This window comes from Macaca thibetana, chromosome 13, assembly GCF_024542745.1.
Source record: "Macaca thibetana thibetana isolate TM-01 chromosome 13, ASM2454274v1, whole genome shotgun sequence".
In the NCBI taxonomy this organism is placed as follows: Eukaryota; Metazoa; Chordata; class Mammalia; order Primates; family Cercopithecidae; genus Macaca; species Macaca thibetana.
Genome location: NC_065590.1, coordinates 83,326,559 through 83,349,979, shown reverse-complemented (window position 1 = coordinate 83,349,979; position 23,421 = coordinate 83,326,559). Strand labels below are relative to the sequence as shown.

The 23,421-nt window shown below is 42.9% G+C and overlaps 2 protein-coding genes across 6 annotated transcripts in view; both read left to right on the top strand.

Annotated features, from left to right (window-relative positions):
* The window catches only part of FKBP1B (FKBP prolyl isomerase 1B), a 132,074-nt gene that overhangs the window by 23,334 nt on the left and 85,319 nt on the right, over positions 1-23,421 (top strand). The gene's annotated exons all lie outside the window — the stretch shown is intronic.
* Positions 1-23,421, top strand: part of UBXN2A (UBX domain protein 2A) — a 71,596-nt gene that overhangs the window by 27,420 nt on the left and 20,755 nt on the right. For 4 of the 5 annotated variants that reach the window (XM_050753676.1, XM_050753675.1, XM_050753677.1 and 1 more), the window contains exons 2-3: positions 6,772-6,826; positions 17,996-18,134. In XM_050753676.1, the coding sequence (XP_050609633.1) occupies positions 6,786-6,826; positions 17,996-18,134 (180 nt within the window). In that variant the 5' untranslated portion in view covers positions 6,772-6,785. Of the gene's footprint in view, positions 1-6,771; positions 6,827-16,125; positions 16,247-17,995; positions 18,135-23,421 lie in introns of those variants that run through there. The other variant, XM_050753674.1, reaches the window with a different exon arrangement.

Sequence of the window (23,421 nt, the reverse complement as noted above, 5' to 3'; positions counted from 1 at the left end):
TGAAATATGTAGACATTTTTAAAGTGAAGCAATTAATATTAGGAATACTAGGTTTGAAGGAAGAAATCTTATGAGAAAATGTTAGTGGGCATAGAGTTATGATTTCCTGGATTTTTTGTTTTTTGTTTTTTGTTTTTGAGATGGAGTCTCACTGTGTCACCCAGGCTGGAGTGCAGTGGTACGATCTCGGCTTACTGCAACCTCCGCCTCCCGTGTTCAAGCAATTCTCCTGCCTCAGCCTCTCAAGTAGCTGAGACTACAGGCACTCGCCATCACACCGCCTAATTTTTGTATTTTTAGTAGAGATGGGGTTTGACTATGTTGTCCAGGCTGGTCTCAAACTCCTGACCTCAGGTGATGCACCTGCCTTGGCCTCCCAAAGTGCTGGGATTACAGGAGTGAGCCATCATACCAGGCTGCTGGGTTTTTTAAGACGGGGTATCCCTCTGTTGCCCAAGCTGGAATGTAGTGGAATGATCACAGGTCGCTGCAGCCTCAACTTCCTGGGCTCAAGCGATCATCCCATCTCAGCCTCTGGAGTAGCTGGGACTACAGCATATGCCACCATGCCTGGCTAAGTTGTCTTTTGTTTTGTTTTGTTTTGTTTTGTTTGAGACAGAGTCTTGCCCTGTCACCCAGGCTGGAGTGCAATGGCGCAATGTCAGCTGCTCACCGCAACCTCTGCCTCCCGGGTTAAAGCAATTCTCCTGCCTCAGCCTGCTGAGTAGCTGGGATTACAGGCGCGTGCTACCATGCGTAGCTAATTTTTTGTGTCTTTAGTAGAGACAGGTTTTACCATGTTGGCCAGGCTAGTCTCGAACTCCTGACCTCGTGATCTACCTGCCTCGGCCTCCCAAAGTGTTGGAATTACAGGCGTGAGCTACCACGCCCAGCCAAATTTTTGTATTTTTTAGAGAGATGAGGTCTGCCTGTGTTGCCAAGGCTGGTTTGGCACTCCTGGCCTCAAGCAATCCTCCCACTTTGACATCCCAAAGTGCTGAGATTACAGGTGTAAGCCACCATGCCTAGCCTGTTTATTTCATTTTAAAATTGTGAAAAAGTCATTGATTTTTTTTTTCAAGCCATAAATCAACCAAATGTCATATGAAGCTCTTTTGTTTTTTTTTTTTTACAAAGTAATCTTTATTGTGGTCATAATACATCTTTTCATAGTCATTAGTTTAAATGTGGATTTGCATTACTTTTCACAGCTTCAAATTTTTGGTTTGGAGAGTAAGAGGCAAGTTATATTTCATAAGGATTCAAATCTTTGAAATTACTGGTACTCTTAGGTTATTAAGAGTAATTTTATGATAGAGCAAAAGTACTGCCTTTTAAAAAAAAACGAATGAAATGGCGGTATAGCACTCTAGGTGTATATATTTTTAGGGTATAGTTTTTCATTCCAATTTTTATTATGAAAATTTTCAAGTGTGTATAAAAATGGAGAGAACAGTAAACTCTCATGTCTACTTATTACCCAGCTTGATGATTATCAAGTCGTGGCCATTTTCATTTTAATTATGTTCCATCCACTCCTCAATCCACTTGATTGTTTGAAGCAATTTCCAGTTATAGTATTCATCAGTCAGTATTTCAGTATGTATCTAAAGCAGTGACTTAAAAAAACTTACAGCTACAGTCCCATCGTCACACCCTAAAAATTAATCATCACTCCAAAATAACATCAGATATCCCATCACTATTCAGATGTTACTGATTCTTTTATAAGTTTTTTTACAGTTGATTTGTTTAAATCAAAATCTAAATATGGTCCATACATTGTAATACATTGATATGTTTCTGAAATATTTAAGGAATCTACTGTCATCTCTTTTTTCTCCCTAGTAATACATGTATTGAAGAAAATGGATCATTTTTCCTAAAGAATTTCCCACATTCTGGACTTTGTTGATTGCATTCTTGCGATATCATCTGATTATGCTCCTTTGTGCCCTATATTTCCTGTAATCTGGTAGTTAGATCTAGGGACTTGAATGGATTCAGATTCACATTTTTGGCAAGAATAGATGGTGGTACCAGCTTTTACACTGAGGCATGTTTTTTTGTCTGGTTATCTCTGTGATTTTAGCAGCCATTGATATCATTGCCTAGATTCATTATTGCATTAGAAGTTGCAAATTGAAGACATTCTAATTTTTTTTTTTTCTTTTTGTTTTGAGACTGAGTTTCACTCTTGTTGCCCAGGCTGGAGTGCAATGGCATGGTCTCAGCCCACTGCAACCTCCGCCTCCTGGGTACAAGTGATTCTCCTGCCTCAGCCTCCCGAGTAGCTGGGACTACCCATTAAATAACTGGTCCTTCCCCATTCATCTCAATCCCTAGTAACCTCTGTCCTACTTTCTGTCTTTATCAATCATCTATTCTAGATATTTTATATGTTTGGAATCATAAAGTATTTGTCCTTTTGTATCTGAGTTTTTTATTCATGTAGCATCATGTTTTCAGCATTCATCCATGTTATAGTATGTATCAGAATTTCACTCCTTCTATGACTGAATAATATTCCATTGCTTGTGTACACCTCATTTTGTTTATCCATTCATCTGTTGATGGATACTTGGGTTGTTTCCACCTTTTAGCTCTCATGAATATTGCTGTAGCCACCAAACTGTTTTCCTCAGAACTGTGGTATTTCACATTCCCACCAGCAGTGTACCAGGGTTTCAATTTCTTTACAACCTTGCCAACACTTGTTTTCTGCTTTTTGTTTTCTTTTTAATAGCCGTCCTAATGGGTGTGAAGTAGTATCTCATTATGGTTTTGATTTGTGTTTTCTAGGAACTATTGATTTTGAGCATCTTTTCATGTGCTTATTGGCCATTTTTATTTCTTCTTTGGAAAAATGTCTATTCACACAAGTCCTTTGCCCATTTTTGCATATCTTTTTTTTTTTTTTTTTTTTTTTTTTTTTTTTTTTTTAAAGAGACAGATTCTTGGTCTGTTTGCTCAGGCTGGAGCATGCTGACATGATCATGGCTCACTGCAGCCTCAAATTCCCTGGCTCAAATGATCTCCTGCCTCTCAGCCTCCCAAGTAGCTGGGGATACAGGGGTGTGCCACTGTGCCCAGCTTGCCTACCTTTTTTTTGAGACGGAGTCTAGCTTTGTCGCCAGACTGGAGTACAGTGGCTCAATTTCGGCTCACTGCAACCTCCACCTCCCAGGTTCAAGCAATTCTCCTGCCTCAGCCTCCCGAGTAGCTGGGATTACAGGCACGCGCCGCCACACGCAGCTAATTTTTGTATTTTTAGTAGAGACAGGGTTTCACCATGTCCAGGATGGTCTCGATCTCCTGACCTCGTGATTCACCCACCTCTGCCTCCCAAAGTGCTGGGATTACAGACGTGAGCCATCGCGCCCGGCCACTTGCCTACCATTTTTAAGTTGCCATTTTCTTGATTCAGCATTCCCTTGGTTGCTGTAACCCTTCTTTGACTATTTTCTAGAGTTTTGACAAAGTTGGTTCTAAGAGTTTCTGCTTGTCTTTCGATATTTCTGTAGAGGGGACAGGTGTCTGGACCTACCTATTCTTCCATTTTGCTGATGTCACCCTCAAGAGTTTAATTTTCCTTTTTCTTTTTCTCTCACTTTCTTTCAATAAGGAGTTTAAACATTTTAAATCTGTATATATAATCATGTGTCACTTAATGGAGGGGGTACATATTGAAAAGTGTGTCATTAGGCAGTTTTGTCATTGTGTGAATGTCATACAACGTATTTTCACAAACCTGATGGTACAGCCAACTGTACACATAGGCTGTATGGTGTAATATTGCTCCTAGGCTACAAACCTGTACAGCATGTTACTGTACCAAATACTGTAGGCAGTTATGATATAATGGTAAAGTATCATAACATATGGTATGTATGATATAATATTTGCATATCTAAACGTATCTCAACATAGAAAAGGCACAGTAAAGTATACTATTATAATCTTACGGGACCACCATTGTATATGCAGTCCGTCATTAACCAAAATGTTGTTACACAGTGTATTACTGTATTTGGAATGTATTTTGGTTATGGTAATGTCACATTACTGTTGAGTTTATTAAAGAGTTCATCTCAGGCTGGAGTGCTGTGGTGCAGTCTTAGCTTACTTCAACCTCTGCCTCCTGGGTTCAAGTAATTCTCGTGCCTCAGCCTCCCGAGTAGCAGGGATTACGGATATGTGTCATCATGCCAAGCTGATGTTTTTTTTTTTTTTTGGAGATGGAGTCTCACTCTGTCACCCAGGCTGGAGTGCAGTGGCGTGATCTCCGCTCACTGCAAGCTCCGCCTCCCAGGTTCACACCATTCTCCTGTCTCAGCCTCCCGAGTAGCTACAGGCACCCGCCACCATGCCCGGCTAATTTTTTATATTTTCTAGTAGAGACAGGGTTTCACTGTGTTAGCCAGGATGGTCTCTGTCTCTTGACCTCGTGATCTGCCTGCCTCGGCCTCCCAAAGGGCTGGGATTACAGGTGCGAGCCACTGCGCCTGGCCGCCAAGCTGATTTTTGTATTTTTAGTAGAGATGGGGTTTTCCCATGTTGGACAGGCTGGTCTCGAACTCCTGGCCTAAAGTAATCCAACTGCCTCGGCCTCCCAAAGTACTGGGAGTACAGGCATGAGCCACCATACCTGGCCTCATCTTTTTTATTTAAAAAAAAAAAAATCTAGTAGTATAGACTCACATATTTTTATTTTATTCAATGGAGCATAATCCACTAGTATTGTTATTTTTTTAGATGTTCAGTTTACCAGATTTACCCAATGGGAGCCCCTTCAGAGTGGCTTTGGAGTCACTTTTTCTTTTCATTTTTTCTTTTTAATTTATTATTTGTTTATTTTTTGAGACAGAGTCTCATTCACTCTGTTACGAGAGCTGGAGTGCAGTGGCGCAGTCTCGGCTCACTGCAAGCTCTGCCTCCAGGGTTGAAGTGATTCTCCTGCCTCAGCCTCCCAAGTAGCTGGGATTACTTGCGCCTGCCACCACGCCCGGCTAATTTTTATATTTTTAGTGGAGATGGGTTTTCACCGTGTTGGCCAGACTGGTCTCAAACTCCTGACCTCAGGTGATCCGCCCGCCTTGGCCTCCCAAATTTCTGGGATTACAGACATAACCCACCACGCCTGGCCTTGTCCTTATCATTCTTTGGGTACCTTTACTGGGGCAAAAGTGTTCTATGTTCATGTTTCTCTGCCCCCTCCTGAAGTTATCCTTTTCTCGAAGGAGCCATTTAGGAAAAACATTCTCCTTACACAGTAGAATATGTAGAAACCAAGATAAAGACACTTGGTGTGCTCATTGCTTCTGGTCTGTCTTTGCTTCCAGGCCTTCTCAGCAGACCAGTGGTTTGGACTACAGCTGTCACTTGGTGTCCCAGATTGGTTCCAGGACCCCCATAGATACCCAAATCTGCTGATGCTCAAGTCCCTTGCATAAAATAGCATATTATTTGCAGATAACGTATGCACATCCTCCTGTATACTGTAAATCACCTTTAAATTACTTATAATACCTAATACTATGTAAATAATGGTTATGTAATTTTTAAATTTGTATTAGTTTTTGCTGTATTGTTTTTCTTATTTTTTTTCCCTGAATATTTTTGATCCATGATTGGTTGAGCCTGCAGATGCATAGGGCTGTTGTCCAGGCTGGAGCACAGTGGCATGATGATGGCCCACTGCAGCCTTGAACTCCTGGGCTCAAGTGATCCTCTCACCTCAGCACCTCAACCTCCTGAGCAGCTGGAACCACAGGTGCACCATAATGCCTGGCTAATTTTTTTTTTTTTCTGAGACGGAGTCTTGTTCTGTTGCCCAGGCTGGAGTGCAGTGGTGTGATTTCAGCACACTGCAACCTCTGCCTCCCAGGTTCAAGTGATTCTCCTGCCTCAGCCTCCTGAATAACTGGGACTACAGGTGCATACCACCACACTCGGCTAATTTTTATATTTTTTAGAGGAGACAGGGTTTCACCACGTTGGCCAGGCTGATCTCTAACTCCTGGCCTCAAGTGATCCACCCACGGCCAGGCATGGTGGCTCACACCTGTAATCCCAGCACTTTGAGAGGCCGAGGCAGGCGGATCACCTGAGGTCAGGAGTTCGAGACCAGCCTGACCAACATGGAGAAACCCCGACTCTACTAAAAATACAAAATTAGCCAGGCATGGTGGTGCATGCCTGTAATCCCAGCTACTCGGGAGGCTGAGGCAGGAGAATCTCTGGAACTCGGGAGGCGGAGGTTGTGGTGAGCCAAGATTGTGCCATTGCAGTCCAGCCTGAGCAACAAGAGCGAAACTCCATCTCAAAAAAAAAAAAAGTGACCCACCCAACTTGGCCTTCCAAAGTGCTGGGATTACAGGTATGAGCCACTGCACCCAGCCATTTTTTATAGAGACAGTCTCACTATTTTACCCAGGCTAGTCTTGAACTCCTTGGCTTAAGCAATCCTCCTACCTTGGCCTCTCAAAGTGCTGGAATTACAGATGTGAGCCATACGCCCAGTTCATTGGCTAAGTCAAATGGTATATTATACTTTTTTTCATCATAAGTTTTAAGAAGTCTTTCTTTTTTCAGATTATCAGACTTGAAAATATATTTTCTATCATTGCTTTATTTTGTAGATGGAAATGACAGCTTTGAGTTTGCTCACTTTTTCTTTAGACCCTTTTAAGTAACATTTTAGGACTACATGGTAACTTACATATTAAGCTTCTTACTTTTTTTTTACTTACTTTCTTTTTACTTTTACAGTAAGGCAAAAGAGAATGAAAGACGTAGATAACCTCAAAAGTGTAAAACAAGAATGGTAAGTTAATTCAAACTGAATTGCTTTGTTAATGCCTTTGTTAATATCATTCTGTGTTTTTGTTACATTTCACTGGCAGAGATAGTAGATTAAGTTTTAACTATGTATGACTACTTCATTGTCATCTATTATGTTGAAGTAATTTTTTTACCATAGCTGCATTAAACAAATTTTATTGAAGTTACTGAATGTTTTTTGTTATTAATTTTAAAAAGTTAAATTATCTGTGTTCATACATTACTTCTGTTATTTGACAAATTAAATAACTGTTTACCTCATTAGCCTCTTGTGATAGATATACTATTTTAGTGTCATGGTGGAAATATGGCTTTGGAGTCAGATAAACCTAGGCTTGAATCCCATCTCTGCCTTGTATTATCTCTCTGGCCTTCAGGCAGCTTAGGTAAATTCTTTGAGCCTCAATATCTCATCTATAAAATGAGGATATAAATACCTACCTATCTGAAAGGTTTATGTGTGTATCTTTTTTTCTTTTTTCTTTTTTTTCTTTTCTTTTCTTTTTACAGACAAGTTGTCTGTTGCCCAGGCTAGAGTGCAGTGGTACAATCATAGCGTATTGAAGCCTTGAATTCCTGGGGTCAAGTGATCATCTCACCTTGACTTCCTGAGTAGCTAGGACCACAGGCTTATACCACTGCACCCAGTTAATTTTTAAATTTCTTGTAGCAGTGTGGTCTCACTATATTGCTCAGAACTCCTGGCTTCAAGCGATCCTCCTGCCACAGCCTCTCAAAATGCTGGGATTATAAGCGTGAGCCACCATGCTTGGCCTATTATTTATTTTTTCACTCAGGTGTTTATAGGCTTACATAAATATTTGATGCTAATTATATAATTGTGAGGTTGTTGGCCGGGCACAGTGGCTCACGCCTATAATCCCAGCACTTTGGGAGGCCGAGGCAGGTGGATCATCTGAGGTCAGGAGTTCAAGACCAGCCTGGACAACATGGCAAAATCCCATCTCTACTAAAAATACAAAAATTAGCTAGGCGTGGTGGTGGGAGCCAGTAATCCCAGCTACTCGGGAGGCTGAGGAAGGAGAATTGCTTGAACCTTAGAGGCAGAGGTTGCAGTGAGCCAAGATCACACCACTGCACTCCAGCCTGGGTGACAGAGCAAGACTCCTCCGTCTCAAAAAATAAATAAATAAATAATTGTGAAGTTGTGTCAGAGGTCTCCAAGACCACCCCTAGTTTTGATGATTTACTAGAAGAATTTGTAAGATTTAGCATGTAGTTATGCTCCTGATTATAATTTATTACAGTGAAGGGTTACAAAGCAAAATCAGCAAAGGGAAAAAGTGCATGGGGAAAACCAGGCACAAGCTTCCAGGGGTCCTCACCCAGTGGAGTCGCCCAGGATGTACTTAATTCCCCCAGTAACAAGTTGTGACAAATACATGTGAAATACTGTCTACCGGGAAAGTTCATTGGAGATGAGCCTAGAGTTTATAGTGGGAGCTAGTCACATCCTAAAATTTCAGACTCTCATAAGGAAAGTAGGAGTTCAATATAAATCACATTGTTTATACAAACTGTACATTGAGCCATCCTTACAAATTTAGGATGATGGGAACCTTCTAGAAATTCAAGTTTGCAGATGTGGCCAGGTGCGGTGGCTCATGCCTATAATCCCAGCACTTTGGGAGGCCAAGGTGGGTGGATCATGATGTCAGGAGATCGAGACCATCCTGGCTAACACGGTGAAACCCCGTCTCTAGTAAAAATACAAAAAAAAATTAGCCAGGCGTGGTGGCAGGCGCCTGTAGTCCCAGCTACTTGGGAGGCTGAGGCGGGAGAATGGCGTGAACCCGGGAGGCAGAGCTTGCACTGAGCCGAGATCGCACCACTGCACTCCAACCTGGCTGACAGAGCGAGACTCCGTCTTAAAAAAAAAAAAAAAAAAAAAAAAAATCCAAGTTTGCAGATGCCAGCCCAGGACTAACCTTGTAAGCAAGTCTTTCAAAAGATAGCAATCAGATCTGCTATATTAACTCATTTCTGCACAGCGATAAATTGAATGATTTGAAATGGTAAAATTAACTTAGAACAGGCCTGTTTTAAAATGGCTTTATTGAAATATAATTCACATACCATATAATTCATTCACTTAAAATATATAGTTCAATAGTTTTTAGTATGCTCACAGATTTGTGCAGTCATTACCATAGTCAATTTTAACGCGTTTATATTACCCCAAAGAGAAACCCCATATACGTTAGCAATCCCACCCATTGTCCTATGCCTTGCCCCTGACAACCATGAAACTGCTTTCTTTTTTTGAGACGGAATCTCACTTTTTGCTCAGGCTGGAGTGCAATGGCATGATCTCAGCTCACTGCAACCTCCACCTCCCAGGTTTAAGCAGTTCCCCTGCCTCAGCCTCCTGAGTAGCTGGGATTACAGGCACGCCCCACCATGCCCAGCTAATTTTTTTTGTATTGTTAATGGAGATGGGGTTTTACCATATTGGCCAGTCTGCTCTCAAACTCCTGACCTCAGGTGTTCTGCCCACCTCAGCCTGCCAGAGTTCTGGGATTACAAGTGTGAGCCACTGCGCCTGGCCCATCTGCTTTCTATTTCTACAGATTTACCTGTTCTGGACATTTCATATAAATGCAGTTATACAATATGTGGTCTTTCGTGACTGACTGCTTTCACTTAGCATAATGTTTTCAAGGTTCACCTATGTTGTAGAGCATGTATCAGTACTTTGAAATTTTTTTGATTTTGTTTTTTTTGAGATGGAGTTTTGCTCTTGTCACCTAAGCTGTGGTGCAGTGGCACACTCTTGGCTCACTGCAACCTCCACCTTCCAGGTTCAAGCGATTCTCCCGCCTCAGCCTCCCAAGTAGCTGGGACTGTAGGTGCTAACTTCTGTATTTTTAGTAGAGATGGGGTTTTACCATGTTGACCAGGATGGTCTTGATCTCTTGACCTCGTGATCTGCCCACCTCGGACTCCCATAGTGCTGGGATTACAGGCATGAATTACTGCACCCAGCCTCTTTTTTTTTTTTTTTTTTTTTTTTGAGACGGAGTCTTGCTCTGTCACCCAGACTGGAGAGCAGTGGCATGATCTCGGCTCACTGCAACCTCTGCCTCCCAGGTTCAAGCAATTCTCCTACCTAAAGTCTCCCGAGTAGTTGGGATTACAAGCGCCTGCCACCATGCCTGGCTAATTTTTGTACTTTTAGTAGAGATGGGGTTTCATCATGCTGTCCAAACTGGTCTTGGACTCCTGACCTCAGGTGATCTGTCCGCCTCGGCCTCCCAAAGTGCTGGGGTTACAGGCATGAGCCACCATGCCCGGCCAAAAAGTGCTTTTGGACTTACAGTTCCACATGGCTGGGGAAGCCTCACAATCCTGGCAGAAGGCAAGCAAGAGCAAGTTACGTCTTAAGATGGATGGCAGCAGGCAAAGAGAGAGAGTTTGTGCAGGGGAACTCCTCTTTTTAAAACCATCACATCTTGTGAGACTTATTCATTATCATGAGAACAGCATGGGAAAGACTTGCTCCCATGATTCAGTTACCTCCCACTGGTCCCTCCCACAACACATGGGAATTCAAGATGAGATTTGGGTGGGGACACAGCCAAACCATATCAATGACCCAACTGAAAAATGGAAGAAAATGCCAGGTTCAGTGGCTCACACCTGTAATCCCCGCACTTTGGGAGGCTGAGGCGGGCAGATCACGAGGTCAGAAGTTCAAGACCAGCCTGACCAACATGGTGAAACCCCATCTCTACTAAAAATACAAAAATAAGCTGGGCATGGTGGCGCATGCCTGTAATCCCAACTACTTGGGAGGCAGAGGCAAGATTGCGCCACTGCACTCCGGCCTGGGTGAAAAAGCGAGACAGTGTCTCAGAAAAAAAAAAAAAAGAAAGAAAGAAAAATGGAAGAAAACGTCTGAATAGACATTTCTCCAAAGAAGACATACAAATGATCAACAGGTGTGTATGTTCAATGTCACTGGTAATCATCAGGGAAATGCAAATCAAAATAAGAGTAATCACCTCACACCTATCAGGGTGGCTATTATCAAAAAACAAAAGAGTTAGTCCTGGTGAGGATATGGAGAAAAGAGAACCCTTGTCCACTGTTGATGGGGATGCAAAATGGTGCATCTACTATGAAAAACAATATGGAGATTCCTCAAAAAATTAAAAATAGAATTGCCACAGAATGGATTACTGAATAGATCCAGGAATCCCACCTCTGGATATTATCCAAAGGAGTTAGAATCAGGATCTTGAAGAGGCTGGGTGCAGTGGCTCACATCTATAATGCCAACACTTTGGAAAGCCAAGGCAGGAGGATCCCTTGAGGGAAGGACTTTGAAACCAGCCTGGTTCACATAGTGAGACCTCATCTCTACAAAAGAAAAATTAAAAAACTAGCCAGCTTGGTGACACATACCTGTAGACCCAGCTATTGAGGAGGCTGAGACAGGAGGATCATTTGAGCCTAGGAGTTTGAGGCTGCAGTGAGCCATGATCATGTCACTGCACTTCTCCATTCTGGGTGACAGAGCCAGATCCTGTCTCAAAAAAAAAAAAAAATCACGAAAAGAGATGAATGGGTAAAGAATATATAATACAGGCCGGGCGCGGTGGCTCAAGCCTGTAATCCCAGCACTTTGGGAGGCCGAGGCGGGCGGATCACAATGTCAGGTGATCGAGACCACAGTGAAACCCCGTCTCTACTAAAAATACAAAAAATTAGCCGGGCGCGGTGGCGGGCGCCTGTAGTCCCAGCTACTCAGGAGGCTGAGGCAGGAGAATGGCGGGAACCCGGGAGGCGGAGCTTGCAGTGAGCCGAGATCGCGCCACTGCACTCCAGCCTGGGCAACAGCGTGAGACTCCGTCTCAAAAAAAAAAAAAAAAAAAAAAAAAAAATATATAATACATACCCCAAATGGAATATTATCCAGTCTTTTTTTTTTTTTTGAGATAGAGTTTCGCTCTTCTTGCCTGGGCTGGAGTGCAATGGCACAATTTCAGCTCACTGCAACCTCTGCCTCCCAGGTTCAAGTGATTCTCCTGCCTCAGCCTCCCAAGTAGCTGGCATTACAATTGTGTGCAACCACGCCCGGCTAATTTTCTATTTTTAGTAGACACAGGGTTTCACCATGTTGGTCAGACTGGTCTCAAACTCCTGACCTCAAGTGATCTGCCCGCCTCGACCTCCCAAAGTACTGGGATTACAGGCGTGAGCCACCATGCCCGGCTATTCAGTCTTGAGAAAGAAGGAAATTCTGCAGTATGCAACAACATAGATGAACCTTGAGGATATAATGGTGGTTGCCAGGGGCTAGGGGAAAGTGAAAATGAGGAGTTGCTAATCAGTGGGCATAAAGTTTCAGTTAAGCAAGATGAATAGATCCTAGAGATATGCTGAGCAACATAGTACCTATAGTTAACCACACTTTATTGTTCACTTAAAAATATGTTAAGAGGTTAGGTCTCATTTTAAGTGTTCTTTTAGAAAGTCCCTCACCTGAAACTTCTGTACTTTTAGTGTTATGGGAACTCCTGACATTTTAAGACGTGTTTACTGGCTGAGCACAGTGGCTCACACCTGTAATCCTAGCACTTTGGGAGGCCAAGGCAGGCAGATTTCTTGACCCCAGGAGTTCAAGACTAGCCTGGGGCACATGGTAAACCCTCATCTCTACAAAATACAAAAATTAGCTATTGGAGAGACTGGAACTATAGGCATGTGCCACCATGCCTGGCTGATTTTTCTTATTTTTTTTTTATAGAGATGGGGTCTCCCTATGTTGCCCAGGCTGGTCTCAAACTCCTGGGCTCAAGGGATCCTCCCACCTCGGCCTCCTAAAGTGCTGGGATTATAGGCGTGAGCCACTGCACCCAGCCTTCTTTCCAATCTGTATACATTTTATTTCCTTTCTTTATCTTACTGGATTAGCTAGGACTTCCAGTACAACACTGATGAGGAATGGTGAGATGCAACATCCTTGTCTTGTTCCTGATCTTAGTGGGAAAGTGTCTAGTTTCTCGTGATTAAATATGATGTTAGATGGAGGCTTTTGCAGACATTCTTTACCAAGTTGAGGAAGTTCCCTTTCTATTCCTAGTTTGTGGGGGTTTTATTATGAATGGTTGTTAGATATTGTCTAATGCTGTTTCTGCATATGTTGATATGATTATATTATTTTTCTTCTTTAAGACTGGTGATGTGATAGATTACATGAATTGATTTTCAGTGTTAACCCACTGCAGCCTCACATACCTAGGATAAATCCTGCACGGTTGTGGTGTTTACTTTTTTTTTTATACATAGTTGTATTCTGTTTGGTAATACTTTGTTGAGTATTTTTGCATATATGTTCATGATAAATTTTCTGTAGCTTTCCTTTCTTGTAATGTCTTTGGTTTTAGTATTAGCATAGTGTTATCCTTGTAGCATGAGTTAAAAGTTCCCTCTGCGGCCGGGCGTGGTGGCTCAAGCCTGTAATCCCAGCACTTTGGGAGGCCGAGACGGGCGGATCACGAGGTCAGGAGATCGAGACCATCCTGGCGAACACGGTGAAACCCCGTCTCTACTAAAAAATAAAAAAAAAACTAGCCGGGCGAGGTGGCGGGCGCCTGTAGTCCCAGCTACTCGGGAGGGTGAGGCAGGAGAATGGTGTAAACCCGGGAGGCGGAGCTTGCAGTGAGCTGAGATCCGGCCACTGCACTCCAGCCTGGGCGACAGAGCGAGACTCTGTCTCAAAAAAAAAAAAAAAAAAAGTTCCCTCTGCTTCTATTTTCTGGAAGAGGTTATAGAGAATTGGTATTATTTCTTTCTTAAATTTTTGGTAGAATACTTCAGTGACATCATCCAGGCCCAGTGCTTCTGTTTTGGAAGGTTACATATTATTGATTTAATTCCCTTAGTATCCATAAGCCTGTTCATATTATCTGTTCCTTCTTGTGTGTGTTTTGATAGAGTGTGCCTTATAAAAAATTGGTTCATTTCATCTAAGTTATCAATTTTAGGGGCATAAATCAGTTCTTAATGCCTTTGCTACTGTTTCTTCCTGTGCGTATACACTCAAAAGTGAAACAAACCCATTACCACCTGTTCAATGGAGCCAGAGCGCCCCAGTTTTCTGAACTGTATTTTATATCTCTTATTGTAGTTATTTTCTTTCTTTTTTTTTTAAAGACGGACTCTCGCTCTGTTGCCAGGCTGGAGTGCAGTGGCGTGATCTTGGCTCACTACAACCTCTGCCTCCCAGGTTCAAGCATTTCTCCTGCCTCAGCCTCCCAAGCAGCTGGGACTACAGGCGCCTGCCACCATGCCCGGCTAATTTTTGTATTTTTAGTAGAGATAGAGTTTCACCATGTTGGCCAGATGGTCTTGATCTCTTAACCTCATGATCCGCCCACGTTGGCCTCCCAAAGTGCTGGGATTACAGGCATGAGCCACCGCACCCGGCCTACCAGTTATTTTCTCTCTCTCTCTCTCTTTTTTTTTTTTTTTTTAATGTTTTTGTTTTTCTTTAGAGACAGGGTCTTACTCTGTTGCCCAGGCCTGGAGTACATTGACATGATCTCAGTTCACTGCAACCTTGGCCTCCTGGGCTCAGCCTCCCAAGTCGCTGGGGCTACAGGCTGCACCACCATGCCCAGCTAATTATTTTCTTTTTTTATAGAGATGGGGTTTCGCCATGTTGCCCAGGCCGGTCTCCAATTCCTGGGCTCAAGCAATTCTCCCACTTTGACCTCCCAAAATGCTGGGATTACAGGCATGAGCCATTGTGCCTGGCTGTATTTTCTATTATAACTATTTCCTACTATACATCTCCACTCCACTCTACTGTACTCTGAACCTCTTATAAACATAGACTGTTTCTTACTCATCTTCATATCTCCCTGTCACCTAGCATGTAGTAGATACTCAATAAATATTTGAGTAATTTGAATTCACATGATGAAGTTTAATAGAATTTACACATTAAATAAATAACATGAAGGAATAAAATTTCAGCTACTCTGGATGCTCAGCTTTGTTGGCTTTGTATTTAGTAATTACTGATGGAGCACCAACTACCATCTGAACAGAAGAAACAGTTAAATACCAGAAAACATAAAATGGTTATAATGATATTACTAATATTTGAGAGTGTACTGTGTGCCAGTGTGTATACTGGTACTTACTATATACCATGTAAAGGCTTTTATATATGTTTTCATTTAATCTTCACAACAACCATGTGAAATAAGTGGTGGTATCTGTATTTTGCAAGCAAAGCAAATCACATAGAAGTTAAGTTTCTTACCCATTGTCAGTGTGACTAAATGAAGGCACTTAAATACAAACAGCAATGCCCAGACTTTTAGACAGTGTGCTATACTGCTATGTGACTATGCTGATTAAAGGGAGGGGAAAATCACTAGTGTTATAAGAAACCATCTTAGGGTGTAACTATTTCTGTGTAAGAGGTATCATGTCATTGCTTTGGAAAAGGCATAATACTTTGTGATAATGTGGAGTGTTTTAAGAGTATATACAAGAGGACTACCTAGGGAAGGAAAAAAATGTATACCTAAGTTAAAGCACTGCCCTGAGTATCAGCATTTTAGTAACAATATAGTGATGGCCTTTTTTTTTTTTTTTTAAGAGACAAGGTCTCACTATGTTGCCCAGGATAAAATGCAGTGGTTAGTCACTGCATTCTAGTGGGCTCAGTCAGAGCACACTACAGCCTCAAACTCCTGGCCTCAAGTGATGCTCCTCAAGTGACTACAGACGTGCACCACCACGCCAAGGCTCAGTGATGGCTGTTTTCCATGACAGTCTAGCATAGTGATTAAGAGCAGAGGCACTGGTAGCTTGAGTTCAGTTCCTAGCACTGCCTCCTAATAGCTTTGTGGTCTCTGGCAAATTACTTAAGCTTTTTCTTCATCTATTAAATGGGGATAAAAATAATACCTACCTTTTAGGGTCATTGTGAGGATTTGAATGAGTTGGCACACGTAAGGTACTTAGAATAGTTCTTTATAAGATGTCATGGTTAGGATCACAGACTTGGGAGACAGAGTAGTATGGTGGTAAGTTAACAGTTTCTAACTTATATTTCCTGGCACAGTATAAGAGGTATAAAAGTGTGATTGTTATTATTTATAGAATTTGAGAAATCATATTTCTGTACTTTTATAAAATTTCCTGTGTGATTTCAAAAGAGAACAACCAGAAACCATCTTTTCTAGCAAACAGAATCTTAGATAATGTTTCTTTTTTTTTTTTTTTTTTTTTTTTGAGACGGAGTGTCACTCTGTCGCCAGGCTGGAATGCCGTGGCATGATCTCGGCTCACTGCAGCCTCCGCCTCCCAGGTTCAAGCGATTCTTCTGCCTCAGCCTCCTGAGTAGCTGGGACTACAGGTATGCGCCACCACGCCTAGCTAATTTTTGTATTTTTAGTAGAGATGGGGTTTCATCACGTTGTCCAGGATGGTCTCGATCTCTTGACCCTGTGATCCACCCGCCTCAGCCTCCCAAAGTGCTGGGATTACAGGCAGGAGCCACTGTGCCCAGCCTCTCCAAAACATTCTTAAAACTCAGCCAGCTGTGGCAATGTGCGCCTATAGAACCAGCTACTTGGGGGAGAATCACTTGAGCCCAGGAGGTTGAGGCAGCAGTGAGCTGTAATCATGCACTCCATCCTGGGTGACAGAATGAGACTCTGTCTCAAAAATAAACAAATAAATCACTATAAATAAAGTCTTCAGTGGGAAATATTCTGAAGTGTGCAAAGGAGCAAAAATGCAATTGTTGCTGATGCATTATCCCCTTTAGTTCAAGAGTGTTTTCTGTTACCAAAAAATGCATAGTAATCCCTTTTAAACCCATTTTGAACCCTTTAAAAATAACACATTTTGGCCAGGAGCAATGGCTCACACCTGTAATCCCAGTACTTTGGGTGGCCAAGACAGGCGTATCACTGAAGCCCAGGAGTTTGAGAGCAGCCTGGGCAACATGGTGAAATCCCATCTCTACAAAAATTAGCTGGACATGGTGGTGCAAGCCTGTAGTCCCAGCTACTTGGGGGTCTGAAGTGGGAAGACTGGTTGAGCCCTGGAGGTTGCGACTGTAGTGAGCTGAAATCGCGCCACTACACTCCAGCCTGCGTGACAGAGAGGGACCTTGTCTCAAAAAAACCTGAAAAAACAAAGAAAACACCACACATTTTTTACTCCAGACCAGTGGTTTTTAACCTGGAGAGATTTTGCACCTAGACACATTTGGCAATGTGAAGAGATGTTTTTGGTTGTTACAACACTGGGGATTGGGGATGGGCCAGGGATGAGGATCCTACTTGTTGTATCTCATGGGTAAAGGCCAAGGATACTGTTAAACATCTGCAACAGTGATCCCCAACTTTTTTGGCACCAGCGACTGGTTTTGTGGAAGACAGTTTTTCCACCGACCTGTGGGGGGAGAAGAGGAGATGATTTTGGAATGATTCAAGCACATTACATTTATTTGCACTTTATTTCTATTATTATTACATTGTAATGTATAATGAAATAATTATACAGCTCACCATAATGTAGAATTAGTGGGAGCCCTAAGCTTGTTTTCCTGCAACTAGATGGTCCCATTTGGGGGCGATGGGAAACAGCGACAGATCATGAGGCATTAGAGTCTCATAAGGAGCATGCAGCCTAGATCCCTTGGATGCTCAGTTCACAGGTTCATGCTCCTATGGGAATCTAATGCCACCACTGATCTGACAGGAGGCAGAGCTCAGGTGGTAATGTGAGCGATGGGAGTGACAGTAAATACAGATGAAGCTTTGCTTGCTCGCCTGTCACTCACCACCTGCTGTACGACCTGGTTCCTGACAGGCCATGGGCCTAGGGATTGGGGATCCCAATCTCCAAGGCACAGGACACCTCAAACAGCAAAGCCTTATTCATTTCTAAATGTTAATAGAGCTGAAGTTGAGAAAACTCTGCTCTGAACTAAAAAGGGGTTAATGACTTCCCCAAGATTATATTAACTTAGAAGAGGGCCTGAACTACAGACATGCACATAGCATCTAAGTTCAATATCCTTAACTAGAACAAAGTAAGTAAATTTTTAGAGACCTAATAGTTAATAGTGCCTGTTTTTCTTTATCTTATTTAGGGTTTGTGAAACAGGATCTGATAATCAACCTCTTAGTAATAATCAACAATCAAATTGTGAATATTTTGTTGATAGCCTTTTTGAGGAAGCTCAGAAGGTTGGTTCCAAATGCGTGTCTCCCACTGAACAGAAGAAACAGGTAAATAAATGTCTATTACTTTTCTTTTTCTTCCAGTGTTTCTCAATATATGGATCTGTTAGAGGGTCCCTAAGGTCAAAATTGTTTTGTTTGACTGAGACAAGGTCTTTCTCTGTCACCAAGACTGGAGTGCAGTGGCTCGATCCGATCTTGGCCCACGGCAGCCTCAAGCTCCTGGGTTCAAGCAGTCCTCCTGCCTCGGCTTTCCTGGGTAGCCTGCAGCTCAGGCACACACCACCATGCCCAGCTAATTGTTTTGTTCTTTTGTAGAGACTGGGTCTTGCTTTGTTGCCCAGGCTGGTCTCAAATTCCTGGGCTCAAGTAGTTCTCCTGCCTTGGTTTCCCAAAGTGCTGGGATTATAGGTATGAGGCCAAAACTGTTTTCATAATAGATATTATTTCCCTTTTTCACTATGTTCACAAGCTAGGGACACCTATAATCCCAGCACTTTAGGAGGCTGAGGCAGAAGGATCACTTGAGCCTAGGAGTTAAAAACCAGTCTGGGCAATAAAGCAAGACCCATCTCTACAAAAGAATAAAAAAATTAACTGGGCATGGTGGCATGTGCCTGTAGTCCCAGGTTCTTGTGAGACTGAGTTGGGAGGATTGCTTGAGCTCAGGAGTTTGAGGCTGCAGTGAGCCATGACCGTACCACTGTACTCCAGCCTGGGTGACAGAGTGAGACCCTGACTGGTAAGGTAAGGGTAAGGTAAAGTAAAAAACTAACTGTTCATTTTGCACTGATACTGCAAAAGTAGTGGTGGGTAAAACTGCAACACCTTAGCAGGAATCAAGGCAGTGGCAACAAACTGCTGGCAGTTACAGGTTAACATCCCAAACCCACCGAATCCAAAAATCCAAAATGCTTCAAAATCCAAAATTTTTTTAGTGCTGACATGATGCTCAAAGGAGATGCTCATTGGGGGCATTTCAGATTTTGAGTTTTGAATTTGGAAAGCTCAACCAGCAAATATTTCAGAATCTGAAATTCAAAACCCTTCTGGTCCCAAGCATTTCAGATAAGGGATATTCAACCTGTACTTTATTCTTTGCATATACTTCCAAGGGGGAAAAAAAACTAATTTTAATTAAGAATGTCCTTGATGAAGCAGTAGAATTTATAAATTTTGTATCTCGGCCAGGCTTGGTGGCTCATGCCTGTAATCCCAGCACTTTGGAAGGCTGAGGCGGGCAGATCATGAGGTCAGGAGTTCAAGATCAGCCTAATCAACATGATGAAACCCGGTCTCTACTAAAAGTACAAAAATTAGCCAGGCATGGTGGCGCATGCCTATAGGCCCAGCTACTCAGGAGGCTGAGGCAGGAGAATTGCGTGAATCTGGGAGGTGGAGGTTGCAGTGAGCCAAGATTGCACCACTGCACTCCACCCTGGGCGACAGAGCTAGACTTGGTCTCAAAATAAATAAATAAATAATGTAATTAATTAATTATGTATCTCAAACCTTGAATATACATCTTAACATTCTGTGTGACAAAATGCAAAGTATACATAAAGTATTTCTATAATACACAGAAGTGTCTCAAGGAAAGGTGCAGTTATTTGAGATCAACAAACTGTCTGCTTTTTCATGGCATATTGTTTCTGCAAGAAAGAATGGTTTACATACAGACTATGGATATTCCAACTTGCTCTGTCACCCAGGCTGGAGTGCAATGGCAAGATCTCGGCTCATTGCAACCTCCGCCTCCCAGGTTCAAGCAATTCTTCTGCCTCAGCCTCCCTAGTAGCTGGGATTATAGGTGCGCACCACCATGCCTGGCTAATGATTTGTGTTTTTAGTAGAGATGGGGTTTCACCATGTTGGTAAGGTTGGTCTCGAACTCCTGACCTTGTGATCTGCCCACCTTGACTTCCCAAAGTTCTGGGATTACAGGCGTAAGCCACCACACCTGGCCTAGCAGATATTTTCTTTTTTTTTTTTTTGAGACAGAGTGTCGCTCCGTCACCCAAGCTGGAGTGCAGTGGTGCGATCTCGGCTCACTGCAAGCTCCGCCTTCCAGGTTCACGCCATTCTCCTGCCTCAGCCTCCCAAGTAGCTGGGACTATGGGCGCCCGCCACCACGCCTGGCTAATTTTTTGTATTTTTAGTAGAGACAGGGTTTCACAGTGTTAGCCAGGATGGTCTCGCTCTCCTGACCTTGCGATCCACCTGCCTTGGCCTCCCAAAGTGCTGGGATTACAGGTGTGAGCCTCCACGTCTGGCTTTTTTTTTATTTTTATTTTTTAAATTTTTTTATTTTTTGAGACAGAGTCTTGCTCTGTCACCCAGGATGGAGTGCAGTGGCACAATCGGCTCACTGCAACCTCCACCTCCTGGGTTCAAGCCATTCTCCTGCTTCAGCCTCCCCAGTAGCTGGGATTACAGGCATGCACCACCATGCCTAGCTAATTTTTACATTTTAGTAGAGATGGGGTTTCACCATGTTGGACAGGCTGGTCTCGAATTCCTGACCTTGTGATCCACCCGCCTCAGCCTCCCAAAGTACTGGGATTACAGGCATGAGCCACCGCGCCCAGCCCTGCCTGATAGATAGTTTCTAATAATGAATGAAGTGAGCCTGACACTTCAAGGAAAACAACTTACAGTAGCTGTTGAAAATGATAAATTTTTATTTAACCAACTTTTGTTTTTTGAGACGGAGTCGCGCTCTGTCGCCCAGGCTGGAGTGCAGTGGCATGATCTCGGCTAACTGCAAGCTTCGCCTCCCGGGTTCACACCATTCTCCTGCCTCAGCCTCCCCAGTAGCTGGGACTACAGGTGCCCGCCACCACACCTGGTTAATTTTTTTGTATTTTTAGTAGAGACAGGGTTTCACCGTGTTAGCCAGGATGGTCTCGATCTCTTGACCTTGTGATCTGCCCTCCTCGGCCTCCCAAAGTGCTGTGATTACAGGCATGAGCCACCGCGCCTGGCCTTAACCAACTTTTTAAGTGAAAATAACACTTTTAGAAAATTGCCACTATAGGCTGTGCTTGGTGGCTCACGCCTGTAATCCCACCACTTTGGGAGGCCAAGGTGGGTGAATCACTTGAGGCCAGGAGTTCAAGACTAGCCTGGCTAACATGGCGAAACTCTTTCTCTACTAAAAAATACAAAAAATTAGCTGGGCTTGGTGATGCACACCTGTAATCTCAGCTACTCAGGAGGTTAAGGCATGAGAATCACTTGAACCTGGGAGGCAGAGGTTGCAGTGAACCAAAATCGTGTCACTGCTCTCTAGCCTGGGTAACACAGCAAGACTGTCTCAAAAAAAAAAAAGAAAAGAAAAAGCCACCATACCTTGACAGTTTCTCAAAACTTAAGGAATTTCCTAGTGAGATTAGTGTCATTTTGATAAATATAAATTTTATTATGTAATTAAATGTGTCAGCAGTTGGAAGATCTGCATAATTAAGAAAACCAGTATTTTCCAAATGACCAATATATGATGTTATAAAGTGATGCATGAGTAAAAGAGCCAAAGAATCACATATACTAAAAGATTTTAATGTAACAAGTATATGAAAAGATGGTTGGTAAGTTTCAGATTCCACATTCAGATTCTCAACTAACTTTTGAGATACTACTACTACTTATTAAATTTTGATGAAGTGTCAAAGAATATCCTGGGAAGGCTATTAAAATACTTCTTTTTCTAACTGCATAACTGTAAGAGGTTTGGTTTTTTAAAAAAACATTTCAGCCAGGCATGGTGGCTCAAGCCTATAATCCTAGCACTTTGGTCAGGAGATCGAAACCATCCTGCCTAACCCGGTGAAACCCCGTCTCTACTAAAAAATACAAAAAACTAGCCGGGCGAAGTGGCGGGTGCCTGTAGTCCCAGCTACTCGAGAGGCTGAGGTAGGAGAATGGTGTAAACCTGGGAGGCGGAGCTTGCAGTGAGCTGAGATCTGGCCACTGCACTCCAGCCTGGGGGACAGAGCGAGACTCCGTCTCAAAAAAAAAAAAAAGAGAAAGAAAAAAAAAATTTTCAATCAAAATAACATGTCAAAGCAGACTGCGAATGGTACCAATTACGAGACCCCAGCTGATTTTTTGACTTGAGACATTTAAAAAAGTATTTATGAAAAATCCCTTCACTCTGATTTGGTTTTCAAATTAAAACTTAATCTATTAGTTGTAAAAGGCTTATGTTGAAAAGTAGCAGACTTGTTACTCCTTGGCCCTAGCATCTACTTTCTTTTTTCTTTTTTAAGTTGGCATTTCACTCCTGTTGCCCAGACTGGAGTGCAATGGTGCGACCTTGTCTCACCGCAGCTTCCGCCTCCCGGGTTCAAGCGATTCTCCTACCTCAGCCTGGGATTACAGGCATGCACCACCACGTCTGGCTAATTTGTATTTTTAGTAGAGACGGCGTTTCTCCATGTTGGTCAGGCTGGTCTTGAACTCCTGACCTCAGGTGATCCGCCTGCCTTGGCCTCCCAAAGTGCTAGGATTATAGGCATGAGCCACTGCATCCAGCCACATCTACTTTCCAGAGGCAACAAGTTATAACTCTTAGGTATTTCTACTGACACGAGCTTTCTGTTTCTGATAATATGCTAATAGTGATAGTTCTTGACTTTTCAGATTTTTGAATTATGTATTCACTTTGTATTATAGATAATAAGGATTTAACTCTTTTTCTACCTTCCCCCTCTCCCCAAATCACCTCTTCCCATTCTTTTTTTTTTTTTTTTTTTTTTTTTTTTTTTTTGAGACGGAGTCTCGCTCTGTCGCCCAGGCTGGAGGGCAGTGGCCGGATCTCAGCTCACTGCAAGCTCCGCCTCCCGGGTTCACGCCATTCTCCTGCCTCAGCCTCCCGAGTAGCTGGGACTACAGGCGCCCACCACCTCGCCCGGCTAGTTTTTTGTATTTTTTTAGTAGAGACGGGGTTTCACCGTGTTAGCCAGGATGGTCTCGATCTCCTGACCTCGTGATCCGCCTGTCTCGGCCTCCCAAAGTGCTGGGATTACAGGCTTGAGCCACCGCGCCCGGCCCCCATTCTTCTAACATAGTTATGTTACAATTGGGGATTAAATCAATTGTTATTTGTATCTGTAAAAGTATAAATACCATACAACTGTACAGCATAAGCGAAAGCCACCATGCCTGGCCCACAAGTTAAAATTTTTCTAAGAGAAGACTGTGGTGAAACCCTCCTTCCTTCAGCGGACTGGTTGTCCACTGGGGAACTCTACTGCTCTTGCTCTGGAATCTATAATCCTGAGTATTCTCCTCTCTCCTGATTACTCAATTCTATGCCTCGCCCAACATCACCTCC